The sequence below is a fragment of the Mus pahari genome, chromosome 10, assembly GCF_900095145.1.
Source record: "Mus pahari chromosome 10, PAHARI_EIJ_v1.1, whole genome shotgun sequence".
Lineage (NCBI taxonomy): Eukaryota > Metazoa > Chordata > Mammalia > Rodentia > Muridae > Mus > Mus pahari.
Genome location: NC_034599.1, coordinates 27,412,481 through 27,439,874, shown reverse-complemented (window position 1 = coordinate 27,439,874; position 27,394 = coordinate 27,412,481). Strand labels below are relative to the sequence as shown.

General features: G+C 45.7%; 1 protein-coding gene across 1 annotated transcript in view; it reads left to right on the top strand.

Moving 5' to 3' along the window:
- Positions 1-27,394, top strand: part of Fli1 (Fli-1 proto-oncogene, ETS transcription factor) — a 120,037-nt gene that overhangs the window by 38,554 nt on the left and 54,089 nt on the right. The window contains exon 2 of the mRNA XM_021206247.2: positions 26,230-26,441. Coding sequence (XP_021061906.1) covers positions 26,230-26,441 — 212 coding nt within the window. The remainder of the gene's footprint in view (positions 1-26,229; positions 26,442-27,394) is intronic.

The window sequence follows — 27,394 nt, the reverse complement described above, 5'->3', positions numbered from 1 at the left end:
ACACACACACACACACACACACACACACACACACACTCATTTCTAAATGTGATATGTATCATGCACTCCAAGAAGGAGAAGCAGGCTGAGTGTAATTTAGGTCGGAGGTTTTAGAAAAGTCCCCCTGAAGACAAGCCGTTCGCACCCTGATGCTTAAGATGAAGGGACACTTATGCTTCGTTGCTTCCAGCACATAACCAAAGCAAATTGTGATTCTAAGAACTGGCTAGCTAGCAAAGAGGAAAATCCAGTGATCTCTTGGGTTTGTGTTGCCCGTTTAGCAGATCACGCTTCCTATTTCTAATAGAGATTTATGACAGGAAAAGCGACTTAAAAATAAGACCTGGGAAGGTAGAATCCCTCAATGACTTGTCACAAGGGTTCTGAGAAACTGTAGTTTTGCTTCCAAATATGACTGAGGGTATTTGAAGGAGCTTTATAAAAATGGGATTCTATGAGAAAGTTGAATGAAGAGCTCTCTGTGGCTTGGGCTTTATCAGACTCCTGTCTCTGCTTAGGCCTGTGCTCTTGTTGCTCAAGAGAAGATGGGTGGCCACACAGTCTCCAGCATTTTCTTAATCAGTTTGATTGTGAAAGAGGTTTTTCCACCGAGCACCTACCACTTACCACAGGAGCTCTGAAATTCCTGCTTGTACAAGTCATTTGGGAGCAAAAAGACCATTTATTCTTCTTCTCCTGGACCCAAGTGTCTATCACTAACTCTGGAATATTCCAGAATTTTGCATTTGAAATCGATACCTTAGGTGAGTTAGTGGCAGGAACCTAGGAAACAGGCTTACGGAGGCTGCTGGGCAGTGCGTCCACATCTCAGGAGCTCTGCGTGGCTCTATCACTTGAGTGGCTTTGCTGCTGCTTACTGGTTTGGGCCTGCCCTAGTTCCTCTGGATTTTGTTACCCAGAGTGAACATGGCCAAATTATTGATCCAGACTAGGTGAAATAATAATAATATGCAAATTGATTCAGATCTGAATTTACTGGGTGTCCTTAGTCAAGCTACAAAGATAAATTTTGGACAGAGCTAGCCAGAACACTATGGTGGTAAATCCAATATCCAGTAGACTTTCTGTCTGATGCCTGTATCTACATTTGTGTAATTAACCAAATCTCTTTAGCTGCCTCCTTTTCTTTCAAAGCAAAGAATGTTGCCCACAAACAAATACTTTGGTACATTCAATCTTCTCCCCCCTCCTGCCCCTCTCCCCTGTCTCCTTCTCTTTCTCTCTCTCCCCTTCTCTTTCTCATCATGGTCTATCATCAGAACTTCAAAAAAGGCTAAAAATGAAGTGGCCCTTTCCAGAGACTAGTCAGCTCCCACATGCTTCTCCTATCTTCCCTGCCATCAGCACACTGAGAAGGGTGATAGAGCACATGACAGTGACTGGGCTTTGCTGCCCGAGACGCAAGAGGCTTTCTGAAGCACCCCGAAAATACCTCAGCAGCCACACTTGGAGAAAACTCTTGAAATCATTGCCAGAGATTTAACAAAGACTTGGTTCAAAGACTTAGGTCAGGGATTGGGGCTGTGAAGAAAGAATGAACACAGAAAACGAGAGAAGAACTGTGTTCTGCTGCACAGTTAAGAGCCCCACCACATCAGCAGAACACTGAGCTCAAGTGATTGGAGTTGCTGGGGTTTGTGTAGATACAAGGACCACAGTTAGAGCGAAAGGCGTGACTTAGCTTGAGTATTATACACAGTTAAACCTGCTTAAGATGCAGGAAGGTTGGACCGAGCCAGGATGAGGAGCAGGAGTGGACCATTTCTTCAAAGAGAGCTACAAATGGGATGCGTGTGTCCCTCCTTGTGGCCTAGGCTGCCGACAGCATGTTTTGCTTGGTTTGCACCAATGCCCTGGCTCGCGGTCACTTGCTCTTAGTGGCCAGTTTCATTTCCTGGTTTTGAGAAGATGGCAGTGAGGCCCATTGCTTTGGCACACTGTCGCTGAAGGAAGTGTGCAGTTTGAAAATGTCAAAGCCAGCAGGCTCATGTCCAGTGCATGCTATCTATCAGTAAAAGTCTCTGGACACCTAATGAGCCCCCGGTAAGTTCAAACAGCCAAGAGCAGGAAGATAAAGATCTGGCCTTAAAACTGCCTACCCTAACCAAGGGGGCAAGATCAAAAGGGAAAGCAAAGTAGCATCTATGTGAATTAACGTATTTGTGACCACTGTGCTTGTGGACCAAGAATGTACCAGAGAACATTGGCCGCCTTGGAAAGGGCCTGATATCTAGAGTCCAGAAAGATGTGTTTTCCCTATTCCACTACCAGCCCTTGATCTTGAATGAGACTCTTAGCCTGTCAGGACCTTAGTTTCTTCACCAGCAAAGTAGGGGTGAAGAATGAACCTATCCTTATCTCTGACTGATTAGAGTGATTTTATATATGTACACACACACACACACACACACACACACACCCAAAAGGCATCTTCTGCCATTGTCATTAAACAGAGAGAGAAGCAGAGACCACAAGCAGGAGTCACACAGGCCAGACTCATTCTGCTTCCTCCCTGGGTAGCTAACTTCCTTTTCAGTGACACACAGGTAATGGTGGCTAGCCCTTGCGTTGACAGAGTCGAGGTGAACCCATCGCTTTGAAGATGGGAGGCCTCTGAGCAAGCAGTGCACTTCTCGGGGCTAGCATTCTTTAGAAAGTGGATCCGCAACTCAGAAGGTTGCAACTGTGTCGTTTGGAATTCGTTAAAAGGGTCAGTTCTGTGAGAGAGAAAGAGACATCACAGGTAACTGAGATGCTGGACATCTTTGCAAGAAGAGAAACACATAAGTAACTTTAATGCTCTTTGTGACCGGTGCTCCTGGTGGCCAAACAACTAGGGGTGGGCATTTAGAAAGGACTTTTTTTTTTATTACATGACTCCTCAAGATTCTCAACTTCATCTAGTTTTGAAGGGGGAACAGGGCAAAGGAAAGCTGAGATACACGTCTGGAATTTGGGGTGCTGAGTCCTGTGGTTTCCCGATGGAAAACTCTTCCTGTGGGATCCAGAGACAAGACTTGGGCAGAGGTTCCCTGAACATCATCACTGAGGCTGACCATCCAGGGCAGTGTTGAGTCTTTCCCTTTAAACTTTTCACCTAACCCCAGTAAACAGGAAATGCAAGCTACTAGAGCTGAACGCAGCCACTCCCTGCGTCCCCTGGCTCCCTGCCCCCATGTAGTCAAGCATACTGTACTTTGTTTTCCTTTCTGACAAGTTGCACACCTCATTGAAAATACGCACAGCAACCAGAACTCATTACAGATTAGAGCAGGCAGTAATCCTCACTCTGGGACCCTAGGAAATTTCCCCCTGGAAGGGAAATGTGTACTCGTGAGCTACACTTCTGAGAGCTAGTGGGAGCACTGTCCATTTGGAATGCCTGGAAGTCATGGAGTGTGCTGATAGTGGGCCTTGTCATACCTGAAGTTTCACCTGGTGACTTGATAGATAATCAAGTTTGTCACTTGAGCAACTTCGGTTGAGAATATAGGAACTCGGAAAGACGTTTAGACTCATGCCCAATGCAAACATGCAGGACACATTTCAAGTATAGTTTTAAAAAAAAAAAAAGTCCACAGTAGCTAAAACATCTTAAAGCAGACACAGCTATGCCACCAGATGCCATGGTGTTTATTGGCTTTGCAAGACAAGTATTCTGTATTTTGTTTATGTTTACTGTGTTCTGTTATGTGTATTACGATTTTTGTGCTTGTTTTGTTTGTTTATTAATGTTGCTTATGGGTTCAGTGTGAAACTGATTCTCAGGTGTTAGGAGAGGAGAGTAGTTAGATGTTGTATCACCTGTGTGAATATTTTGTTATAAGAATATTTGCATGAGTTGAATATTTATAGCACAGTTTTTAGGAAGTTTGGAAATGCACTGTTATTTGTATCAGTGTGCATGCAGGTGGGAGATCATAAACAAGAGGACCCCCCATCCCTCTACACTCCTCATTTCATACCCCAAAGGAAGCATATCTACCAACCCCAGGACAAGGCCGTCTCCCTGGCCAGACATTCTCCAAGAGTATGGGTTTATATACGTAGAAGAGTCTGCTTACCCTCTGAAACTCAAGAGAAATATTTTCATACTAGCTTTAACTCTTAAGTGGACATGATCTTCTGAAATCCCTTTCCAGGCTCAGTTGATTAAATTCACAAAGCTACTCAGAGATAATTGTATGTGGCCTGGGTGAAAGTCTGATGAAAGGCAGCTAATATGGAAATAGAGAGAGACAGAGGGCCTGGAGCTATGTTCATGTTGTAGATTTCTTGTCTAGCTTGAAGGAAGCCTTTAGTTCCACCCCAGCATTGCATAAAAACAGTTGTGGTGTTTCATGGTCATAATCTCAACACTCGGGAAGTAGAGGCAGAAAGCGGGAAGATCCAAAATTCGAGATCATTGCTGACGGTGTTGTGAGCCCGAGGCCATCCTGGTCTACATAAGACCATACTGAAAGTCGGGGGAGCTTGAGAGATTGAGAGAGGAGGCCTCGGTGCCAGCTTGGTGCTGTGTTCTCATCTGTGAAATGGCCACTTGCTCTGGCTCTCCTGAAAACATGATCACAATCGCCTCCACTGACTCCTGAAAAAGTATGAAGCACAAAGGACAACTTTACAAAAGAACTTGCTTCGCCACTCTCTCCACTGATGGCCTCCCCCCAGGCTAGAGCACAAAAGTTTTCGCTGCATGATGCTTTTCTTTTCTGTCAGAATTGTATCGGTGACCCAGATGTGGTACCACACACCCAGCCAGTTTGGGGGCTTAACTGGGAGGATGGTGAGCATATGAGTTGAGTTAGCCTGGGCTAAGTAGGGAGACCCAGTCTCAAGAAAACAGAAACAATCAAACAAAAACTATATCGCTCAATGGTATACTATGCGTGAAGTTCTAGATTTGGTTCCAAGCACCACTGGAAAGAAGTAAAGGGATTTAAATAACTCATCATCGAGGTTCTAATCCTCTCCTAACCATGAATAGATCTATGAGCATTCCTGTTTTCTATCTTTTAAATTTTTTTTTTGGCTTTGTGTTCACGTATGCATGTAGAAGATGGGGGACACATCTCACACATATGTGTACATGGGAAGGCTGGAGGTCAGCATCCAATGTCTTATTCACTTGATTGCTCTCCACCTGAGTTTTCCTAGAGAGTGTCCTTTACAGAATGTTGGACTCCATGATTGGCCATTGAGCCCTGGGAACTGATGTGCCTCTGCCCCATTGTCCAGTTCTTAATGGCTTCTTTGGGTTTGAACTCAGATTTCCATGCTTCACTCACTGAAGCATCTCTTCACCCATAAAATTAATGTTTAAGAAAATAATGAACGCATAAGTATATTTGTGTAGAAGATTCAGAGAGATCGAGAGAAAGCCTTGTTAACTCATCATGACTCCCAGTCCTAATCGAGCCACTACAGGTCTCTATCAAGGCATACCGAGGAGCTTAAGATAACTCCTTGAGCCTGTAAATCACTTTCTTGCCTCCAGAAACTTTCTTTCAGGCCAGCCCCAGGCCTTTTGGGCATCATGCTTGTAAAGTTGACAATCTACTCATATCCAAATGGACTGAACTCCTGAAGCTTATTTTATAAACAATTGAGGACTCAACCATCAGGACCGTCCTGCTTAGTCAAAACTTGCCTGGAAGTCACCTATCATCTTTATGTATACATGTATGACCATCTACCATCTATATGGATATATATATATATATATATATATATATATATATATATATCCAATCTGTATGCATATATATGCTCTCCCATAAACTTAATGGAAAAGACTGTGACTGTCAGATATTTTTTGGGTTAGGTTCTCACAGCAGCACATTGAACATGAGCTGGGAGGGATGAGTGAGAATAGTCAAGGTCTACCATTNATATATATATATATATATATATATATATATATATATATATATATATCCATCTACCATCTGTATGGATATATATGATCTCCCACCATCTTCATGGATATGTCTGTGACTGTCAGATATTTTTTGGGTTAGGTTCTCACAGCAGCACATTGAACATGAGCTGGGAGGGATGAGTGAGAATAGTCAAGGTCTACCATTGTGCGTCTCATCTTAGCCTTCCACTGTGGCACCCTTTACCTGAAGCTTGCTGCTATTGTAGCATAGTTTTCAGAGAACTTATTTAGAAGCTGGCTCACATGGGACCAGGCACTCTCTTTGTTGTCTCCTTTTTGTTCCATCCTCCTGCTTGGGTGACATAGCTGTCATTGCAGAAAACGTGAAATACCAAGAATGACGCTTGTTCAAGAGCCCATAGCTGACCAGAAATCAGAGGTCCAGACCCTCACCCAGTACTCTTTCCATGTACACTTATCTTCGGTATCTGCGTCTTGCTAATATTCTCCCCCCCCCCCCAAGAAATAGCATGGAACCAGTGCATTGAAATACGGGGCAGCCAAAGTTCGTTACTCAAGGATGAAAGTTCAGAAAACCCTCCTTCTGACTACATTCACTAGTGCTGAGGCTTCAGAAGTGCTTCCAGCTGGCCCACCGAAGTTCAAGGCCATTCTCACTGCTAATTATCTAATTGCCGAGCCCTTGCATGGGGTAGAATGAACAGAAGCCGTCTTCATAGCTACAAAGACCTGGTTTGGACTCCTGGCATGCCACTTTAAGTTGTATGGTGTTAAGGATGCTATACATCCTAAATCAGGTGCTGACTTAGGCACTGTCTGTCCTGCATGCATTAGAGTTATCATGAGAGCCAGATAATGCCAAGGCTGTAAAAGCACTTTGGACAACAGCAATAAAACGCTGGCTATATGGTTGTTGTCAATGTTTGGCTCTTTCATATTTTTTTAAAGTTAGGATTGAAAAGATTGCATCCACTGATGTCCATATAGAAGACAAAAAAAGAGAGAGAGAGAGAGAGAGAGAGAGAGAGAGAGAGAGAGAGAGAGAGAGAGAGAGAAAACAGAACAACAACGGTAACCAAAGCAAAGCTTTTACAGTATTGTGCTCTAGAGTCCCTTCTGACATGATCTGTGCTGGGCTTTCCAGTGTGCAAACTGAAACAAAAGAAAAGAGGCAGCAGCCAGTGTGATTTGGTCTCACATTTTCCCTTTGGTTTTCTGATTAGAGTCTCCCCTGCCTGCAAGTGCAGCGAGAACCTCAAAAGATAATGTTTGCTGTGGATAAGCACCAACTCAATGCTTATCAGCCTTTATCAGCTGCGAACTCCCTCTCTGGAGGCTTCAAAGGCAGCGGGGAGAGCTCATCGCCTCGCTCTGAGAGGTGCACCAGCTTCTGCTGGGTTTCAGCTACAGGTGTAGCCCTGGCAAACCCTTATCCCACTTCTTCCCAACTAGAGTCATTTGCTCCCATCCAGAGAGAAGGAAAATGTGGGAGCTTCACTTTATGCATGGGGATGGGTGGAGGAGGCAAGTGTGGAAAGGCTGAGATAGTATGTAAAGTAGGGGAGGGAAAGGCAGGCTGCCTACCCACCGTTACTTCTCACATGCGCACACCACACACACACACACACACACACACACACACACACACACACACACTCACTCCTGCTCACTGCTCACCTTCCCCTCTCTCCTTGGCTCACCCACCCCCTCTCTAGTCCACTGTTTTCTGGCAGAGGGGGACAGGAGATGGGAGGGGTAAGAAGAGGATGGGGGAAGGGGAGCCAGCATTTTATTAGGCTGTTGAATTTGATTTATTGGGGGGGGGATCCTTCGCTTTCTTGCCACACAGGTTACTCTCAAAGTGAAAACTCTATTTTACTTTGAAAAAAAAAAATGGAGAAAGTGCCTCCAGTTATGAATGGAGCTCTTTGTTACCTTCCAGATCGACAAGACAGACTGTTTGGTTCCTGTCTGTTCGCTTGCAAAGGAGTGCAGGGGCCTGGGAGACAGATGTGGCCTTAATTGCATGGGAATATTAGAAGATCGTTAAGCCGTTTTGACAGGATTTTCCTCTTGCTGAAGGAACTGAGGGTCTTGGCTGAGCCACAGCCAGCCCATCTGGCTGGGCCTCTCACCCCTACCTGTGAGGGAACATGACTGTTGACTCTCGCCCTGGTATTATAAAGGAGCAGATGACTCCTTGTCTCCAACTCTGGCTTTGTGTCTGCATCCCATACACGCACAGACCAACCTCCTAAGAAACCTGGGACCTGTCTGTAGTGGGGGGTGGGGAGAAAAGCTGGCTTTTGAAATGGTGGCACACAGATGTTCTCTGATTTGAAATGGAATTGTGTCCCTGCGAATCCATTGAAAGTCTGCGGTGCTCTGTAATGCCTCTAAACTAGGGGGCCTTGCAGCTGAGCAGTGCACACCATCCCCTACAGAGGGTCTATCAGTTCCCTACTGACCACGGGGCTTACTGGCAGCTCTGGCTCCTTGCCGCTGCTAGCATCTTGAGAGAAGATTTTACCAACTACTCCTATTCCTGAAGTAAATCAAAATTGCAAGTTTTTTTTTTTTTTTTTTATTTCCCACAGAATGTGTGTGGATTTCTCATTACGGAAAAGTAGCCCATTCTGAGTGGGGAGCTTCGGTTTAAGAACGTACCATGTGAGAGAGGAGACAGAGAGTGGCCATGCTATCTGGCTAGACGGCAAGGGAGCTCTATAAAGCTTGAGGGCACCACAAGAGGGGCTGGGAGTAACTCCCCTGTCACAGCAAACAGTGGCACTCAGAAAAGCTCCCGAGTAGCTATTTGAGTCTTCCTTTGGTCTTCACATGTATTTGGCGATTTTTGGAAGTCTCATGGAAGTTCACAAATTAGAGCAGAGAAGTTCTTGAACACTGTTGGGTCATCAGAGAGCATAAACACGTTCAACCTCGTGTCTTAGAACATTCTGGTCATGTTTCTCTCACAGCTCATATGCTCTCCTCCCACTTAACCCACACAGTTTTGTCCATGCACTTCAAAGCAGATATTTAAATATTCACTTAAGCAAATCTGCCACTAGAGGTAGGGGGAAGCCCCCCTCCATCCATATTACCACTGGACTCTGGTCCAGTCATCCCTGTGGGTTCCAGGAGAAAATGTTTAGATGGATCGCTTCCCCATTAAATCAGTGTTGATGGAGGTTACTTTTACATAGTCTTTCTTCCAGAGGGTCAGGGGAGCCTGGAGCATCCTGCAGGTTGAGGACACTTGTTAGAATTGAGCTGGTGGGGTGGTTGCCTAAGTGATGTTTGGGTCACATCCTAGGAAGGAAGCAGATGGAGTCACCAGAAGGAAAGGCAGGTGAAGACAGAGGAGGCAGGAGAGGTGCACCAGCACAGATCCTGTTTTTCTAGCAAGCATGGTTAACCCAACAGGAGAAAGGGAAGTGCTATCAGACAACGGCCTGCCAGTCCCTGAGCTGCACAAGTCAAAGATGTTGCTCTCCTCACCATAACTCCTTGAAGAAGTACCAGTGATGTGTTAAGCTACCGACAGTGCCAAGCCACAATCTCTAGTTTAAACTATATTTACTCAGAACACCAAAGTGCCAGCTTTAAGGCTTGAGTGTCACAGCCCATCACAATCCAGTGCCATATCACCATGGGGTCTTACCTTCTAAAGGACTTCAGTGCAGAGTCATAGCACTTCATCTAACAGAGGCAGTGCCTTAGAGAGGATCCCTTGACCGTGGCGAACCTCGATCCCTGAATCAGTCCATTTTCTGTTGCTTTAATGAAATGCCACAGATGAAGCCATTTATGAAGAAGAAATGCTTGGGTTTTATTGATTATTATTATTATTATTATTATTATTATTATTATTATTAGGGGTTGGTACATCTACAAGCCTTTCACTGACATCTGGAGAGAGCTACCTTGCTGCATCATGATATGGAGGACAGCATAACATGGGGGCAGCAAGTGAGCGAAGGTCTCCCCCCCCTCCTTTTTCAGTCACTGGTGTAGTCATGTGTTCTTTGTTCTCCTAAATCTATCTCACCCTATTTATTTCCCAAAACACTTACCTCACAGATCATACATTGTCAATATATAAACACTGGGGATAAATAGCCAATCCATACTGATCCAAGTCCTCCCTGCATGTACATTGTAGAGTGTGAGAGGTCATGTTTACCAAGGCCCTTATTAGCTATTTGTGACCAGGAAAGTCCCTTGGTCAGTGAAGTGTTTACATTCCTGCTTAGCTCATTGCTTTCTTGTCCTCTGAAATCCCCCTCCTTGGCAGTCCCTTTAACTCACACCTTGACACCTTCTTCCGAGGCCAGGAGCAAGCTACTTAACTGTGGATGGCTGGAGAAACCATGATAGCATCTAAAACACGATTCAGATTCTGAGGAAGACAACAAATATCGTCTACAGCAAAACCAGAATTAAGAAACAGAAGTTCACACAACCTTTCTTGGCTCAGTATTAGACGGAGCAAGAAGAGCCCACAGCGTTCTTCCATGGGATGCTGGCTCTCATCTCTCCAAGAGAGACAAGGTTGAAGAAGTCGCGATCATTGACTGTCTTCTCTGAAAAATAAGCCAGAACATCCTGCACATGGGAGATCTCGAGCGTGCAGAAAACTAAGTAGCGCTAGCAATATGGGAATATGACAGCCTTTGACATTGAGGCCCAAAGTAATGGAATTCAGAGTGGGGAAAAGAGCTAAGATTCCATAGCTAACTCTTATTCTCATCTCTGGCTCTCCTTCTCTCCCTCCCTTCTCCCCTCTCTCCATGTGGCCATGACCAGCTTCTCCTTCTCTACCCCCCATCTCTTTCTCTCTCTGCCTTTCTACAATAAAGCATTAAAACTATTGGGGGGAGGGAGGGACAATCCATAACTAAGAAACTAAGATGCACGGTAGCCTCATCACCATCTTATAGAATAGTTTCCTGTTCCCCATAAAACTTTGGAATGTAAAGGGTTGAACCTCACTGCTGGCATGACACATGTCCTTGAGGCCGACAGTGACTGCTTCTGCTGGGCAAGGCTGCTACCTCTAGAAGCTTCCAAGAGTAGAATACTAAGTGCTTTTTGTGAAGCAACTAGACAAGTCCTTAGTTCCTAGGAACCATCAGTGGGTTTCAACTGTGGCATCTGCTCAAACAGCTTTATTGAGGCTGACAAAAAAATGGTCTCTCCAGACAATTCCCACTTCTGTGTTTGCATTGGCAAGCCATGGCAGGCCCTGTTCACAAAATATCTGCTTTTCCTATAGATGGATGCTGAGAGACAGGAGGTCCTGGAGCCAGACTGAGTAGGTTTGGCACTTGAGTAAAACAAAGAGAAAGGCCAACTCAGTGGGTGACAGCTTTGAGGGTGGCTGCCAGCTGAGAGGCCAGCTGTGTGCCGGACATGATGTCTGAGCCTCATGATGAGAAGACACTTGGCTTCTCCTGGATACAGCAGGCTGTCCTCAGTTCCCCTTACCTTCCTTTTGGAGTACAGAGCAGGGATGGCTGCTGCTGTGCCCACAGAGCCAACATGCACAGAAATATCCATGCTCGAAAGTAGGCTAGGTGGCCATATAATGCGTCATCTCAATCGACGTAACTCTGAGAGTCAAAGGAGGCTGTGCTACTAGGCTCTTTCAGGACTAGCAGGAGTTAAGCAGAATGTCCCAGGCAAGTGGGATTCTAGGATCTCTGCACTAACAGATTTCAGGTTCAAAACCATGGGAGGGAGGCTGTAAAACATCCAAGTTGATCCTTTGATGTTGTAGGTCAAGAAATGAACCCATACAGATGAGGTGCCTTTTAACTATAGCAGGGTTTATAAATCACAGCAAGATTATGTTTATGCAATTCCTACGGTGTGACAGACAAGGGTTAGGATGCTATTACTAGATATTACTCTTTGGCAACAAACTAAACAAATTTTACAAAAAAAAAAAAAAAAAGAAAACTGAGGCACAGAGAGATGAAAGAACTTACATGAGGTCATAGAATTTGCATCTACTAGGTGCAGAATTCAGATTCTGACATTCTGGTCCTGCAGGCAACATCAGAGATGATAGTTGAGTGCTTCTCTCTAGCAGCCAGTGTGGAGAGGGCCCTTTATACACAGCCACTCAAGGCATCCCTTTGGAGCATCTTCTGTCGTTTTGCATACTTTGGATGAGGGAGTAAAGCAGTAATAATGTCTACAAAAAAAAAAGCAGGAGCAAAATCTAGATAATGAGGCACAGTGGAAGTGCATGCCAAACTGCAATGAAAACCAAAGTTGGAGATGCAAACAGAAAGGCCCATGTGACACTGAGGGATGAAGCACCAAACCGTTGGTGGAGGGACAGCATGGGGCAGACCTCAGGCCACAGGAGAGGTTACTATGGTGGCACGAATTGCAGGGAAGCTTCCAAGAGGAGACAACCAGTTTGTGACTGGGTGGGGCTTGGCTAGGCAGAGGGATGGGAGAAGGCAACTGGATGAGAGGAAAAGCTTGGATCAGCTCGAGGAAGGAAAGCGCTACTTGATAATTACGAATACCAGAAGAGCAAACAACAGGTCACACATTCACCTAAAGGTGACAAGTGATGGCAAAGGGGGCAAAGGGGGTGGGAGAGCTGATATATGAGAAGAGAAACTGTCAGGCTGGACATTAGAATGCAGAAGAAGCAAGCGAGATGGGATGGGAGCAGAAGTGAAGATGGGTGGAGAAGGCACAAAGGGTGCTGATGAGAAGGACCAGGACAGAGCAGCAGCACAGAAGGCAGAGCCTCAAACTGCTGAGCCCATCCAGAAAATGGCCCTCCATAGGCACTGCCTCCTTCTGTTCCTCCCCCTTGGCAAAATGTTTGCCACATGTTGCCGTAACAATATGGTAACCATATGCCCCGGGGCCACAGCAAAACTAAACACCTTGGATAGAATGGTTCATCCAGATGTGCTAGCTAGAAATATTGCACCCTCAGGACTCAAAAGCTGAGCTGCCTCCCCACTTGATGGGCATGAGGTCACCAAGCCTGCCTCCCAGCCGTGAATCATGCAAAGAAAAGAGCCAGAAGACCTGGGAAGTGGACTAGGTATCTCTCTCCCACACACGTCAGGAGGAAAGGAATAACACTGGTGGTATGCCTGCTCAGCCCATCCAGTTGAACTGGCAATCTCCCAGAACAGTACCAGCTAAGCCTATTGGCTTAGCCCTTGGTATCCGTTGCTATGAGCAAGGGGATTTGCTTCATGAGGCTGGCTCTGCCTTCTTCTATGGAAGTGGTTCTCAACTTCCTAATACTGTGTGACCCTTTAATATAGTGCCTCATGTTGTGGTAACATTCAACTACAAAATTATTCACTGCTACCTCATGACTGTAATGTTTCGACTGTTATAAACTGTAATGTAAATATCTGATATACAACCACTGTGTGGGTCGTGACCCACAAGTTGAGAATTACTGTTCGAGGTGGTTCCACAAGGGACAGTGAAGGAATGGAAGCAGAGGGCCCCCTTGTGTGTGTGTTTCCTCTATGGCTTTCCGGTGAGTCTGAGGAGTCTGGTTGCCTTGGTAACCGTCACATGAGAAAATTGTGGGATCAGGTTGTAGTTTCTAAGAAAAAGGTCTCCAGTGGTTGTTTGACAAAAGTGCTCAGTGGCTTTGCATTAGAAATAGCCAACGGATGTGGCTTGTTTTAAAAGAGGACCAGGCTGGGATGGAGACCAAAGGTCAAAGCTTCCTGAAAAATGTTTGCAGTGAGGAAAGAAGATGTCAGTCGATGGTAGAGTTGTTGGCGAATAGGAGAGAGAGAGAGAGAGAGAGAGAGAGAGAGAGAGAGAATTTCTGCATTTCCCATCATGCTCCGGGGTTTTTATTCATCAGAATAACAGATTGTATACCTACTAGATCCTGAGAAGTGTTCAAGCAAAGGAAGGAGGAAAGGATCTGGAAGGCTGACGTTGCTTTTCTCTTGATTGGATCAGAATCAGAAAAAAAGAGTTCTTGTGGCCCCAGGAGTCAGAGCAGATAGGAGTCAGGGTTCCAGCCACCTCCCGTATCTCCTCTCCTCAATGCTTAAGCAAATTGGCAGCAAGCATGTCACTCCCCTGATGGACAAGCCTCTGCCCCTGAGGAGGGAGCAGGCTGGCAGGTCTACACGGCCTCCTTCTCTCCTCCTGTCTTCGGGGTCGTCCGTTATCCCTTCAGGTCTTGATTGGGCTTTGGGGGAGACAATCAACCAGTTCTCTGGTATTTCATATGACTGCTACTGCCATCTGGAGAAATCAGGCAGGACAAAGTCCTGCAGCAAGACAGAAACACATCTTCTACTGTGTGTCAGCCGCCTTCCGAGTACAACTCACCTGAGCCAGACTTGCCTGTGGGACCTGATTCTGCTCTCTTAACTAAGAATTCTCTTTTATTATCACCTCTTGTAGCACTCAGGGTTTCAAATCCTGCCCGGTATCAGTCCTGGCAGAACAGAGAAGAACAGTTCAAAGTTCTTAACCACAGTCAGTCAACAGCCTGCCTTCATCCTGCCCAGTCCCACGGCATCATGGAGATCCACCTTCAGTCACCTCCACTTTTGTTATCGGAGATTGTCGCCTGATGGTCAGATGGGAGGCCATAGCCGGTGGATCTCAACCTATGAGTCATGACTCCTTTTGAGGTCATCTAAGATCATTGGAAAATACAGATATTTGCATCAAAACTCAGAAGAGTAGCAAAATTACAGTAGTGAAGTAGCAACAAAACATAATTTTATGGTTGGGGGTCTCCACAAAATGAGGAATTATATTAAAGGGTTGCAGCGTTAGGAGGGCTGAAGACCACTGATTTAAGTGCAACTGAGCTTTATCAACCCCAGTGTCTCCACTGCCTTCTTGAAAAGGCAGACTTCTGCATGGTCAGATTCATCGAGGTGAAACAGAAAGCAGGGACTAAGGAGATTGCTTAGTCAATACCTGAACTACTGTGTAGGCTTGAGGACCCAAGTTCAGTTCCCCAACGCCCACATAAAAACCAGATGAAGAGGGAGGCCTTTGTCTATAGCCCTAACACAGAGACAGGAGGATTCCTGGAACTCACCAGCCAACCAGTCTTGCCAAAGTGATGAGTGCCAGGTCAAAAAGAGGGGGAAGGACAAGTAATATGATCAAAACATGCTGCATGAAACATTTTCTATTAAAAAGTAAATAAGAGTGATCAAGAAGGATAGCTAGCATCAACCGCTGTGTGTGTGTGTGTGTGTGTGTGTGTGTGTGTGTAGGGGAGAGAGAGAGAGAGAGAGAGAGAGAGAGAGAGAGAGAGAGAGAGAGAGAAACATAAAGTAAAACCAGCATGAACTACATTCTCTTCTTGGGACACAGTCAGGTCTCGAATCCCCCATCCTGTGAGTTTCCACATTCAGCACTTTTTTTTTCCAGCAGTATGATCATGCTCTGTGGGAGGAGAGTTTAACTTTGATCTTTAGCAATGCCCTTTAAATGTGGTTACAGTCAAAAAGTGATGGCGAGGACTCAAAGTCAACAGGCAAAGGCACACACAAGCTCAGAGAAAGATGGAGAAGCAGGGGAGGCACAATTAGAAGAGGCCTGGGCTCTGGATCCTGGTGTGTAGTATCCCCTGAGAGGTCTCAGAGATCCTGTCCTTTGAACCCACTTAGGCTCATCCTCCTAATTTGTTAATCCCAATGAAATCCTTTCATCTGCTAGGAATCCCTCTGTCACTGCAATCACAGCAGAGCACCTCTCTCTGGATTATCCACTGTAGAAGCCACCTCCCCAGCAAGTGGCAATTTGAGACAGGGATGGTGTCTTTGTACGTTTTGTGCTGCTCTAGCACAATGCCCCAGGCTGGTAGTGCTAATAAAAAGTTGGCCTCATGGGTTCTGCAGACTGGAAGATGTAATGCCAAAGGGCATGGTCTGGAGCGGGGGCCTTCTTCTGATGTCATGTCCTAAGTGGCAGAAGCGAGAAACCGAAGACAGAACGAGAGTAGAGGAGAAAAGAGGAGGTGAGCCAGAGAGAGAGGCACTTGGGAGGAAGAGGGCCTGAACTGGGTGCCCCTGTGACTAATCCACTGCTACAAGAGTGACTGTGAACCATTCCTGAAGGCAGAACATCAGGGGACACATTCAAAGCTTAGCAGAGAGAGCGGTCTCAAAAGGGAGTTTGGGGACCAAGAAGATGACTAGGGCAAGCCAAGCTTCCCAAGGCTCTGAGAAGGGTCTGCCTGTGTGTTTGTGTGTGCAGCCTGGGATTAGAGAGGACAAACTGAAAATGGCTGTAAAGAGCATGATCCCTGCAGTTGGGCAACTGGAGTAGTCATTCTGGAGCTGAGGAACCCCAGACAAGTCCTGGGTCTCCTTAAGATTTGATTTCTGCCTTGGTAGCATGAGGGTCCAACTTACATTTTAAAGGGCCATGGTTACAAAATTGTCTGGGGAACATCAAACAATAGGTGTTCTAGCTTTACTTTTTGACACAGATTTTGCTAAGTAACCTAGGCTGGGTCCTCAAATTCTGGGTCCTTCTAACCTTAAGCATCCCCCCAAGCGTTAGGCTACAGGTGTGAGCCACCATGCATGGCTACTTAACCTGTCTAGTTTAAAAGTGGGAATCAGGGGGAGGGGTGTGCACACCTTTAATCCCAACACTTGGGAATCAGAGGCTGAAGGATCTCTGTGAGTTTAAGGCCAGACTGGTCTACAAGTTCCAGGACAGCCAGGGCTACACAGAGAGACCCTGTCTCGAAAAACCAAACCAACCAACCAAACAACCAACCAAACAAACAAACAAACAAAAAGTGGTCCTGTCTGTCTGGTGCTTGGCTTTATGGCATTGGAGATGAACACAGGGTTTTACTAACCTCAGTGAAGACTGTGTTTCTGAGCTACAACAACAGCTGTTGTCACCTGATGTCCATTATGTTGTCCTTTTTCAGAGAGTAATTCTACAATATAGTCGTTAGAGGAGTTTATCCCAACAATAATTCCCTTTCACTGTATGAATCTGGAATGGTTATTCTCTGTGCCTCAGTTTCTCCATCCGGTCCATCCTGGTGAAAACCACAGTAAAGGGGTATTCAATCACCCTTTGAGTATGGATTTTCTAGCCACCAATTAGCTATAGAACGTTCCCAAGTTCTATGGACACACACACACACACACACACACACACACACACACACACACACACACACACACACACACACACACACACAAACACACACACAGACACACACACACACACACACACACACACACACACACACACACACACACACACAAACACACACGAGTCCCAAACTCACAGAGATCCTTCAGCTTCTGGTTTCCAAGTGTTGGGGTTAAAGTGTACATCACCACTACCTGGCTCACACTTTTAAACTAGAAAGGTTAAATAGCCATGTGTGGTGGCTCGTACCTGTAACCTAGGTTTGAACCAATTACACTGGCTCCATCCACTCTATTTAATGGCTTGCTGTTATAATCTGGAAGTCAGTTCTGGCTGGTGGCTGGTGGCTGGTGACCTCGGGTCCTCTCTGTGTGGATATGTGGTCCTTTCCACGCAGATTTATTAACTTCTTTGGACTTCCTCATATCATAATGCTGACTCCTAAGGACTAACATGAGTGGTAGAGGCATTAGTACTTTTTATCATCTAGTCTCTGAGCTCAAGCAAGTGTACCTCTATGACCCTGAATTTGTTGATGCAACTATGAAATTCCGTCTGGCTTCCGGGGTACAATTGTTAACCTGCATTGTCATTTGGATGATTTATAGTCACCATGGGCATGTGTCTCTGGGTGTGTCTGTGGAGATATTTCTAAAAAGGTTTAACTGATGAAAAACGCTTTAACTTGAATATGAATAGCACCAACTCGTGGGCTAGGATCCCACTGAAGAAAGTGACCTGGATGTTAGCATTTGTCTTTCTTGGCATCGTGACCATAAATGCAGTGTGACCAGCCATCTCATTTTTACTGCCACCGTATCCTGCCCAGTATGATCAATGGGATCACCTTAAGCTACAAATCAACACAAACCCTTCCCTCTTTAATTTGCTCCCTGCCAGGTATTTTGGTAACAGAAATGAGAAAAGTTGCTGAGAAAAGGGAAGAGAAATAGAATCTGGCTCTTAATGGAGGAGACAAGACTGTACATACGGAGATAGCCATTAAGGAGAACTAGAACTGAAACTGAGTAACTGGTGACTGACAGGTGTTTTACATGTTCCTCCTTATCCTACTTTCCATTAAATTATCTTCTCATTCCTTCCCCTTGGGCCTCTAGGAGACAGAAATAATAAGCAGGCACATGACTAGTAGTAACTGATGAGGAAGAGGAATCAGGTTTGCCCTATCACAGCAGGGTCCCTCTTGGAAGTTCATCATGCCCTGGAGACTGCCACTCTAGGCTGATGTTTCTTCCTACGCAGAACAGTTCCCAAAGCTATGAAGGCAGCAAGCTCTGCTCCAGAGAGAGTTGTCAGCATTTTGCATGCCCTCAGGTTGACAAGAGAAGGAAGTTCATGTCGTTATGAAAAGAATGCAGTAAAATGCCAAAGCTCCCGTGTTGCCCACGGTGACCCTGAGGAGCGGATATGCCAGAGATTAGCTTTGCAGAGTGCTAGTCCGGGAGCAGCCCCGTGGACTCCCTTCACACGGGAAGCAACGGAGAACTTGACAAACTTGACATTCCTTTTCCCCATCACCTCCAGCAACGTTCATCAGCTACTGAAATTGTCCTTTCAAGGTCCACGGCAGGACAAAAACAAAAGAGGAATGGGTCTTTGAGAAATTACTGCCCATGTCTTGTGTCCTTCTCTCAGAAATGAAAACTCAGCTTAATAAGGCTGAGAATGAGAAGGAAATCCGGGACTTCTCTTCTGTCTTGTTTCAATCCCCCAGCTCATAGAAGGATGTGTGAGGAAAATTTCTTTAGAATATTCCTGAATAGAGTGTAAAGATAGATCCCCAGGCACTCTGGAGGTCTGTCTTTGCCTCTCTAGAGGCTTTTCCACATATGTTTTAGCTAAGCTGTTTAGAGACAGACTTGGTGGCTCTCCCTTCATCCTATAACAGCGCTTTATTATTCTTCATCTGACATGGAAAGCAACTGCTAACTTCACCTAGGATAACAAAAGGTAGAAGATATATTTGTGAATTTAAAAGGAATAAATGGGTATGTGTATATATGTATGAACACACACACACACACACACACACACACACACACACTCATATGTGGCAAATTCCAAAATAAGTGAATTTTGGTTAATGAATCAGATCCCTGCATGGCTTCATCTGGCTTTTGCCAAATCCGTGTTGTGTAAAAAGAGGATATGCAAGCAGGCACTACCACTACTGTTTCTATTACTTTGGCCATGGATGCCTCCTACCTTGGTTGTGGAGCCACTGAAAGAGCCTTGTCTCTGCCACCTAGAAGCCTGAAATCAAGCTAGAAAGGTAAAGAAGGCGGGGCCTACAGGGAACAGCATCCATCCCTTGAAATGAAGATTGGAGATGCAGAACACTCTGCTTAGAAGACCAGCATATTCTTGTTTCAGAGTCTAGCAGTTATCACCGACTGCTAGATCTCTAACCTTTGAAAAATGATCTTTTATTTTATGTCAGTTTTTCTGAAGAATGCCAGTCTTATTTCCAATGGCTCCTGGCCATGTAAGACTTAGTGAGCATCCTGCAAGCAAGATTTATAGGGTGCTTCTTTCTTCTTCCCTGCCTCAGACAAAGCCAAGGCAAAGAGTTTGCCAAGGGCTTCTGGTCAGCATTGGGAGAGGTAGGGCATGAAAATGGAAGGCTCAAGCCAGTCAGAAGAAGTGTGAGGGAGGGAAAAAGGGAGGGAGGGAGGGAGAGAGAGAGAGAGAGAGAGAGAGAGAGAGAGAGAGAGAGAGAGAGAGAGAGAGAGAGAGCTGTCAGAGAAACAACATCAACCATGGGAAAATGGGGAAAAAGATAAAATAGTAGACTTTAAGATGACATAGTAGACTTAAAGATGATCACATCCTTTGCTCAAGAGAGTAACAATTGGGTGAGAAGAGGACAAGTCATCCTCAATAACCACTTGATTTCCTCCTGCAAGGTTTCTCTACAAGGAATGTAAATGATCCCATAAGGATTGTGGGTAGTTCTGAAAAATGGCCACCCACGGTCAGAGAGTGACACAAGATTCAGATTTAGCTGCTTGCTTCCCAAGCAGGTCTGCTGAGCTTTCTTCAAACATCTGCTACCTTATCCATGCATCCCGCAAACACTCGGCGAGCAAGCGAGCGAGCGTCTAACACACCGGGCCCTGAACAGCATTCAGAGGCCACCCCCGTAACGAGGCAAAGGCTGCCTGCTCCCATCCTAACCTTACGTAATAGTCAAAGGAGTTCTCATTCACATGTCTCTCTCTCTCTCTCAGTCTCCCCCCCAACCCCCCGACTCATTTATTCAGAGACATTTGCTTACTACCTACTGGGTGCCAGATGCTATTCTAGGCAAAGGACTTGCATGGAATGATGCCATGTCCCCTAAGGGTTTAAATGTAATACTCAGAAAATTAATAAGCTCATGAACCCATGGGCAGTGATGCTTCATGACGGAAAGTCTGGTATGACATCACTATGGGAATGCAAGATGCCTGCAGCAGTGCAGCGGGGCTGATGTGATACAGGGATCCTAGAAAGGAAACGGCTTGTTTTAACTGAACATGTCAGAGCGTGCTTCTCCATGTACACCATGCCCAGTACTGAAGGATTGTGGTTAAAGTAAAATAGAAGCAATATTGAGGATACATAGGGATTTTCCTGGAATAGCCAACACTCTCTAAGGCCTGACTTATTATTCCTCATTCTCAGGGGAGGAATCTAGACAGGTTCTCTGGAGCTAGCTGCCCATCTGAATTAGGGTTTCCAGAAAAGCAGGACCAATAGGAGAGAGGGGTTGATGACTGGGTTAAAGGAAGGCTTATTAGGATAATTATCTAACATGCTTATGGTGGCTTGGAACTTGCAAAATGCCCATTTTCAGACTGTAGGACCAAGGAAGCTAGTACTGTGGCTGAGCATAGATGCCCGAGTGCTGCTACTCTAAGCCTGCGGCTACTGCCAGCCCAGCAGTCCCGAGGCCACATCCTGGGCCCTGATGTCTAAGGGCAGCAATGGGAAGGCTGTCCCAGATATGACAATGATGGTGATGGTGATGTGCTGGTGCTGGTGATGGTGATGGTGGTGATGGCGATGATGATGATGGTGGTGATAGGGAAGAGGATGAGGAGCAGAAGCAGCAGTAGCCAATCAAAGTGGCCTCTTTCCTTGAGCCTTTAGGGAAAGGGCACAGGGAAGACAGAAGCACTGCTCTGGTTCCATCTGGTCCCTCCCTTTCTCATCATCTCCACCCCAGGCATTCTCAGGCCATCTCTCGGTACTGGCTTTACATCTAAAGATGTAACTATTTACTATGTCCCAAGAATACTGAATAGACAATTAGGCAGTTTACTCAGATTACATCATTTTATTTTCATTTACAACCCACCAGGTTAGGGCTTGTTGATATCCCCAAGCTTCAGATGAGAAAACGGGGCACCTACAGTATAAAGTCATTGCACTGGGAGCTAACAGAACAAAGGGTGAAGTTTGGGTTGGCACTTAGAGCCTCCCTGGCTCCAAAGATTGTGCTTGAAGTTATAAAACCCACAAAAATCACTTTCAAAGGGCCAATTGTCTAGCTGGCAAAACAAACCTTCTCAGAGAATGGTAGTGGGTCTGTGCCCAAGCAGAGGGCATGGATGGAAACCCCACATCATCTCCATTTTCTGTTTGCATGAACAAGTCACTTCACTTCTCTGAATATCCTTTTTCTCACCTAAAAAAAAAAAAAAAAGAGGTGAAAACATCTATATCCTTTGGATGGATGAATTAGATGTTTCATGTAAACATAATTTCATAATTAATAAGTGCTTTGCTAAATTGTCTACTGTTTCTATTTATTTCTATAATTTAAGACCGAGTTTATTTGAAGTGATATGGGAACCTTACCTTACCCGTACTAGGAGGGCAAGCTAGTCTTCATCAGAGCCTATGTATCAGTCATTGATGGTATACATTTCCTAGCTCCGGCAGAGGATTGAGGGAAGTGTTGCCCTAGGCCCTGGCAGTCCACTGCTTTGTCTCAGAGCTCAGCCTGCTAACTCAAACAGTCCCTCTAAAAGAACTCTAAGGAAAGGGGTCACCACAGAGTACCAGTGTGCTAGAATATTTGACAACTTGGGACAGGGACCATGTACCACCTTCTAGGTCTACAGCTCAGGGGTGAGGCACCAGGGCATCCTGACTAAGGAATTCAAAGGTGCTTATAGAGAACCAACTTTTGAGCCTGTTCTGGGCTTCCTTCTAGTGATCCCTATTGAGGTGCTAAGAAATCTTATAGGTGGGCATCGTACAGGGTTAAGGAACCTAGTTTTAAGCAGCATGGAACCAACAGGTCTTTTCAAGAATGACCTGTATTTTCTGAATGAGATCATCATTGCCTCACATTCACAGGAGATGCAAACTCATTAGAGACCAAGAACATCAGTGAAGGTGAATCCCCCTCCCCCCCATTGGTGTTCCTTTTATATTTGGTCTGCTTTGCCAAGGACAGGTACTCCTCAATATCTCATCACTGGAGCTGCTTTGACACCAGTATGATGCTCATTCCTATAAAGAGTTTGAAGTACCCATTACAAGTTTTGAGTTTAAGCATTAAGAATTTTAAAGTTCAAGTATAGAGCTTTGAGGAGCACACATTAAGTAGCAACATCTGCTCATGCAGCACAGCTGCAAGAGAGAGAGGCAGTGCTCCCTGGCACACTCACTCTCACCAGTCTGCTGCAGCTGCACCTTGGTTCTGGCTCCTGCATCTCATTATCCATGGTGCCTTCTCAGTCCCCAGAAGTGGTACAAAGGCTTGCTACCACTGCCCAGCACCCATTCCCTCCTCTGCACTCTCTCACTCTCCTGTCTCCATCCTGGATGTCTGTTATCTCCAAAGCAGTTTAGAAAGGTTCCTCGCTCTCACCGTGGAAGTGGCAGGGCACCCAGGGCATGGTCTCAGGCTTAAATGACAGAGGGGTGCTATTTCCTGGCAGGTGCGGCAAGAATGTCCTTTTCACATGGGGAAAATTAAATCAGCTTCTTTGGCACCTGATTCCCCCAAATATTTTACTGTATTGCTGTTGGCAAGTTATCCTAACGAGGTTGATTTTCAGATTCAGTCCAAAAGCCAAACAGGAAACAAACCCTTTTGGTTCTTTCTTTCCATCCTCACTCATCTACAGAGTCTGCTTTCCACACTACTATATGAGAAGAAAGCCCTTTGCTATCAATGATTGTAAATACAATAAATCCTCCAACCGTGTGTGTGCACATAAAGGATGCATGTATGGTGTCTGGAATGTGTGTGTGTGTGTTAAAAAATCCAGAAATTCAGGACATTTTCATTAAGGTTTTCATTGAGTTAAAAAGGACCCCAGTGAACCAGTTAGAACTGTACATAGGTTGTAGTGGCAAGTCGCAAATGTTTTGACAGATAGGGCAAGGCTGGGTAATTGAAAACCAAGTGACTGATTGTAGGTTTTTCCATGGTAGAAATACAGCGAGTTCTTGGGTGAAGAAACGCTGGGTACAAGCTGTATTCACAGCCTTTGGAGGAGTGGGATGTGTCTGAGATTAGGCACAGGAGACTGGGGGAGGGTTCGAGCAGTGTGAGGAGAGACCTCTCTGTGCATGTGTACCTGGCCGGGGGGGGGGGGGTCAAGGGTCAGAGGTGTGGGGCATTTGGGGATGAATCGGGATGCTCTCTTCCTGTGATGCTGCCACTTGACTAAGTGACTTTTGATTGGCTCTTTGTTTTAAATGAAGTGTTTGTCTTAAAATGAGTTCTAACAGGTCCCATCCCTTCTGCTCTTGTGCCAGCCCCATGCTGTGCTGCTGGGTTTCTTCTGCCTGGGTTTCTTCATCTTACTTCCTTGACAAGCCTCCAAGTCTTAGCTCTCCCATTTGTTCCCTGGTGCAACCTCTTTGCTGCGCGTGCTGTGCCGGCTGCACCATCTGTGTGTCCTCCTTGGGTTCAGCAATCGGATGGCAGTGATGACAGGGACCATCCCTTCTCCCACAGCATCCCCATGTCCATCTCTGCCTCCCAGATCGCCTCAACCCTGCCATTGTACGATTTTGCTGGAACTCTCATGACTGACTCATGACTAACCAGAGGCATAGTCTGTTCTCTGCAACAGAAATCTGCTTAGATGTCATCTCTTTCTACAACAGATCTGGGGTTTGTTCTGCATTTTTTTTTTGTCAGAGGGACACTGATGAATCTTGGGTGGCACTCATATAATGTCAAAGATTCGTGCTCAGCCCTCTGAAAGGCCATAACTTCAAATTTTTCAACTTGGAGCTATACACTAAGTGTCCATGTAAAAGTTCAAGTTTGTTTGAGACACAAAGCCAGAGCAGAACCTTAACTGAAATGAAGAGTGGATCCAAGAACCAAAATGTAAGTGGACCAGAGCCACAGCCTTCCTCTGACATTACCCAGGAGCAGCAGGTGAAGCCAGAAGGGCTCCAGCAGCCTTTAGGTCTGAATGAAGGACATCCAGACATAGCAAGGGTATTTGTTTTAGAGAAGGCATTCCAGGCAGAGATATGAATTATGTAGGGAGAGTAGGCAAACCTCAAGATTTAAAAGGGTCTCATCATCTATCATTCTGTTCTTAAGCAAAGGCAGGGTTGCCATAGCAACACACCACAGGCTGAGTGGCTTAAACAACATAAATTTATTTGCTCACAGTTCTGAAAACTGGAAACCCAAGGTCAGAGTGCCAGCAGGGCTGGCTTCCTCTGAGGCTTCCCGCTCTGCAGATAATCTGTTGCCCTACATGCCTTACATGGTCAGCCCTTGGCACACAGCCACCCTTGGGGTCTTTGTGTGTCCAAATCTCTTATTATAATGAGTCAGTTGAGTTTAGAGCCCACCTTCACATTCTTATTTCAAATTAGTCATATCCTTAAAGGTCTTATTCCCAAGTAGAATCACATTCTAAGTTACAGGTGGTTAGGGATTTTATATATAGATTTCAGAGGAAGCAGAATCCAGCATAGATCAAGAACTCAACAGAACCCTTGTTTGAATACAAATGGTCGTCACTGCTAGTCTTTCTGGAGTATTGTTCTTTGCTTAGTGTTGCGATAGCTATTTCGCATAGATTATTCCATCTTTCCACAGCCCGATTACATGGAATAGATTATGTAGATGATGAGGGGGTTATAGATGGCTACCATTTCTTCTGAAACATGATCAGCTTGCTTTTGTGTACTGCTTGGCCCTGGGGGAATATTGTCCTCCAGCCTTGGATCCCTGTGGCTAAATGTGATTTGGAATAGTGGGGGGATCTTATCTCCAGGCTTTTATCAGCACACAGTCTCTGGAAGAAGTAAGGTTATGTTTCTCAACCCATTGCCAAAAGCCTCCTCTGAGTCAGGAGATGGTACAGTGTGAATTGGTAAACCGTGGTCTCTTACAGAGACCTTACACTAACTGCCTTTTCTATATATCTGAGCTTCCTCCTGAATTATTTGGCTGAATCATCAACACTAAGATCTGCAGGGCATACTCATGCCTGCTAGCCAGTCCTCAGCACACCACTGTTCACTCTTACCAAAAACTTGAACCAGAGTTCCTAATTTAATTCACTTAGTATATCAGAAACACACACACACACACACACACACACACACACACACAAAATAAATAAATAAAAATACCCCTATTCATCCTCACTAACTGGGACACCGAAATCGACCTGGTTGAAGTCCTGGATTCCCTTACGTAGCTTAGGTCTAGACAAGCTCTCTGGTGCCTCTCCATGACCTCACTTGTGGAATAAATTCTCATTTTCATCTCTCCTAGCAATGTGGCTATGCCACACGGTTAGTAAAATGTGCTGCTGTCTGTGTCTGGAAGCTAGAACCAACACTGGTATTACCGGTTGCAACTCTGTGTTTGGCCACCCTGTCTCCATTCTCCTTTGTGGGGCTTCGAGCTTTTACACTCAGCAAGTACACCTGTTCTAGCATTCTTCCATTCCAATGCTCAGACTCTTTTCCCCGCACGCAGGGGTAAGCCTGCCCCAACACTGAAATCTATTACCTTGAACAATTACAGCTTCGTGAGAGGACTGCCCTGTGCTACTGTGATATCTTAGAGTTGGGGTGTCGCTCCTCGGGTGACAATTGATACTGAATTTCTTGTCTCTTCTCCCCTCTTGCAGGAGGCTCTGTCAGTGGTGAGTGACGACCAGTCCCTTTTTGATTCAGCATACGGAGCGGCAGCCCATCTCCCCAAGGCAGACATGACTGCTTCGGGGAGTCCTGACTACGGGCAGCCCCACAAAATCAACCCCCTGCCGCCGCAGCAGGAGTGGATCAACCAGCCAGTGAGAGTCAATGTCAAGCGGGAGTATGACCACATGAATGGGTCCAGGTGAGCCTGCCAGAATTGGCCAGTCCTCACGAGGCTGGGAAGCCTGGGCGCGATTCTTCCTAGGACTACCCTGTCAAGCCAATCAGCACAAAGCAGCAGATGGGTCAGGCCCCAAGACCCCATTGCAGTACGCAGTGTGCTTGCTGTCAAGCTTTGGCCCAGGTCCAGTCCCGCAAGGAAAAGAGCAGAGCAGTAAGATGCTCTTCCTGGGCTATTGAGGATGTTTTAATGTCTCTGGGTGGCACTAACTAGGGCAAAGGTGACCCAAAAATTCTTCAAGTAAAAGTGGAAAAGTGGTGAGAAAGGCAGACTGTGTGGGCAGGAAGCCAGCCTCACACATGGGAAATATTTGTGTGTGTGTGGGGGGGGGCATTAGGAAAGGCCAGGTACAACCTTGCTTATGGAACTGGGAAGGGGACCTCAGGGATAAAGAGCACATGAACAAACCCATTGTTAGGCAGCCCCAGTGACAGGCACTACCTCTACATTTTGGCTAAATTATCTAAACTCACCTGAAAACCAGCTTTCTCTTGTCTAAGCCAGAGTCAAAACACCTACTTCTTAACATGTTTATCAACATGTTAAGATAAACATGTTGTAGGGAAAAGACCCAGGACATTGTCTCTGGCTCCAAAGTGCTCAATGGTGTTAGTGATGGATGCACAGCGACACAGGAGGGAAAACTTGAGCCTGGACCATCCCTGATAATTCCCAGTGGATTCCCAGGTAATCCACTTAGCCTGACAAACGGACATGAAAGTAAAAGCAAGTGAGTAGATATAAGACAAGACCGTGGTTGATAGGCTAGGAATCCAGCTTATCCCACCAGCAGAGGCTACTCCTCAGTACTGCCAGGACATTAAGTATCATCGGACCTGTGAGTCAAAGCTGATGAGGTGACAATCATTGTCCTGCAGGGATTGGGGACAGGAGTGATAAAGAAAGATAAGAAG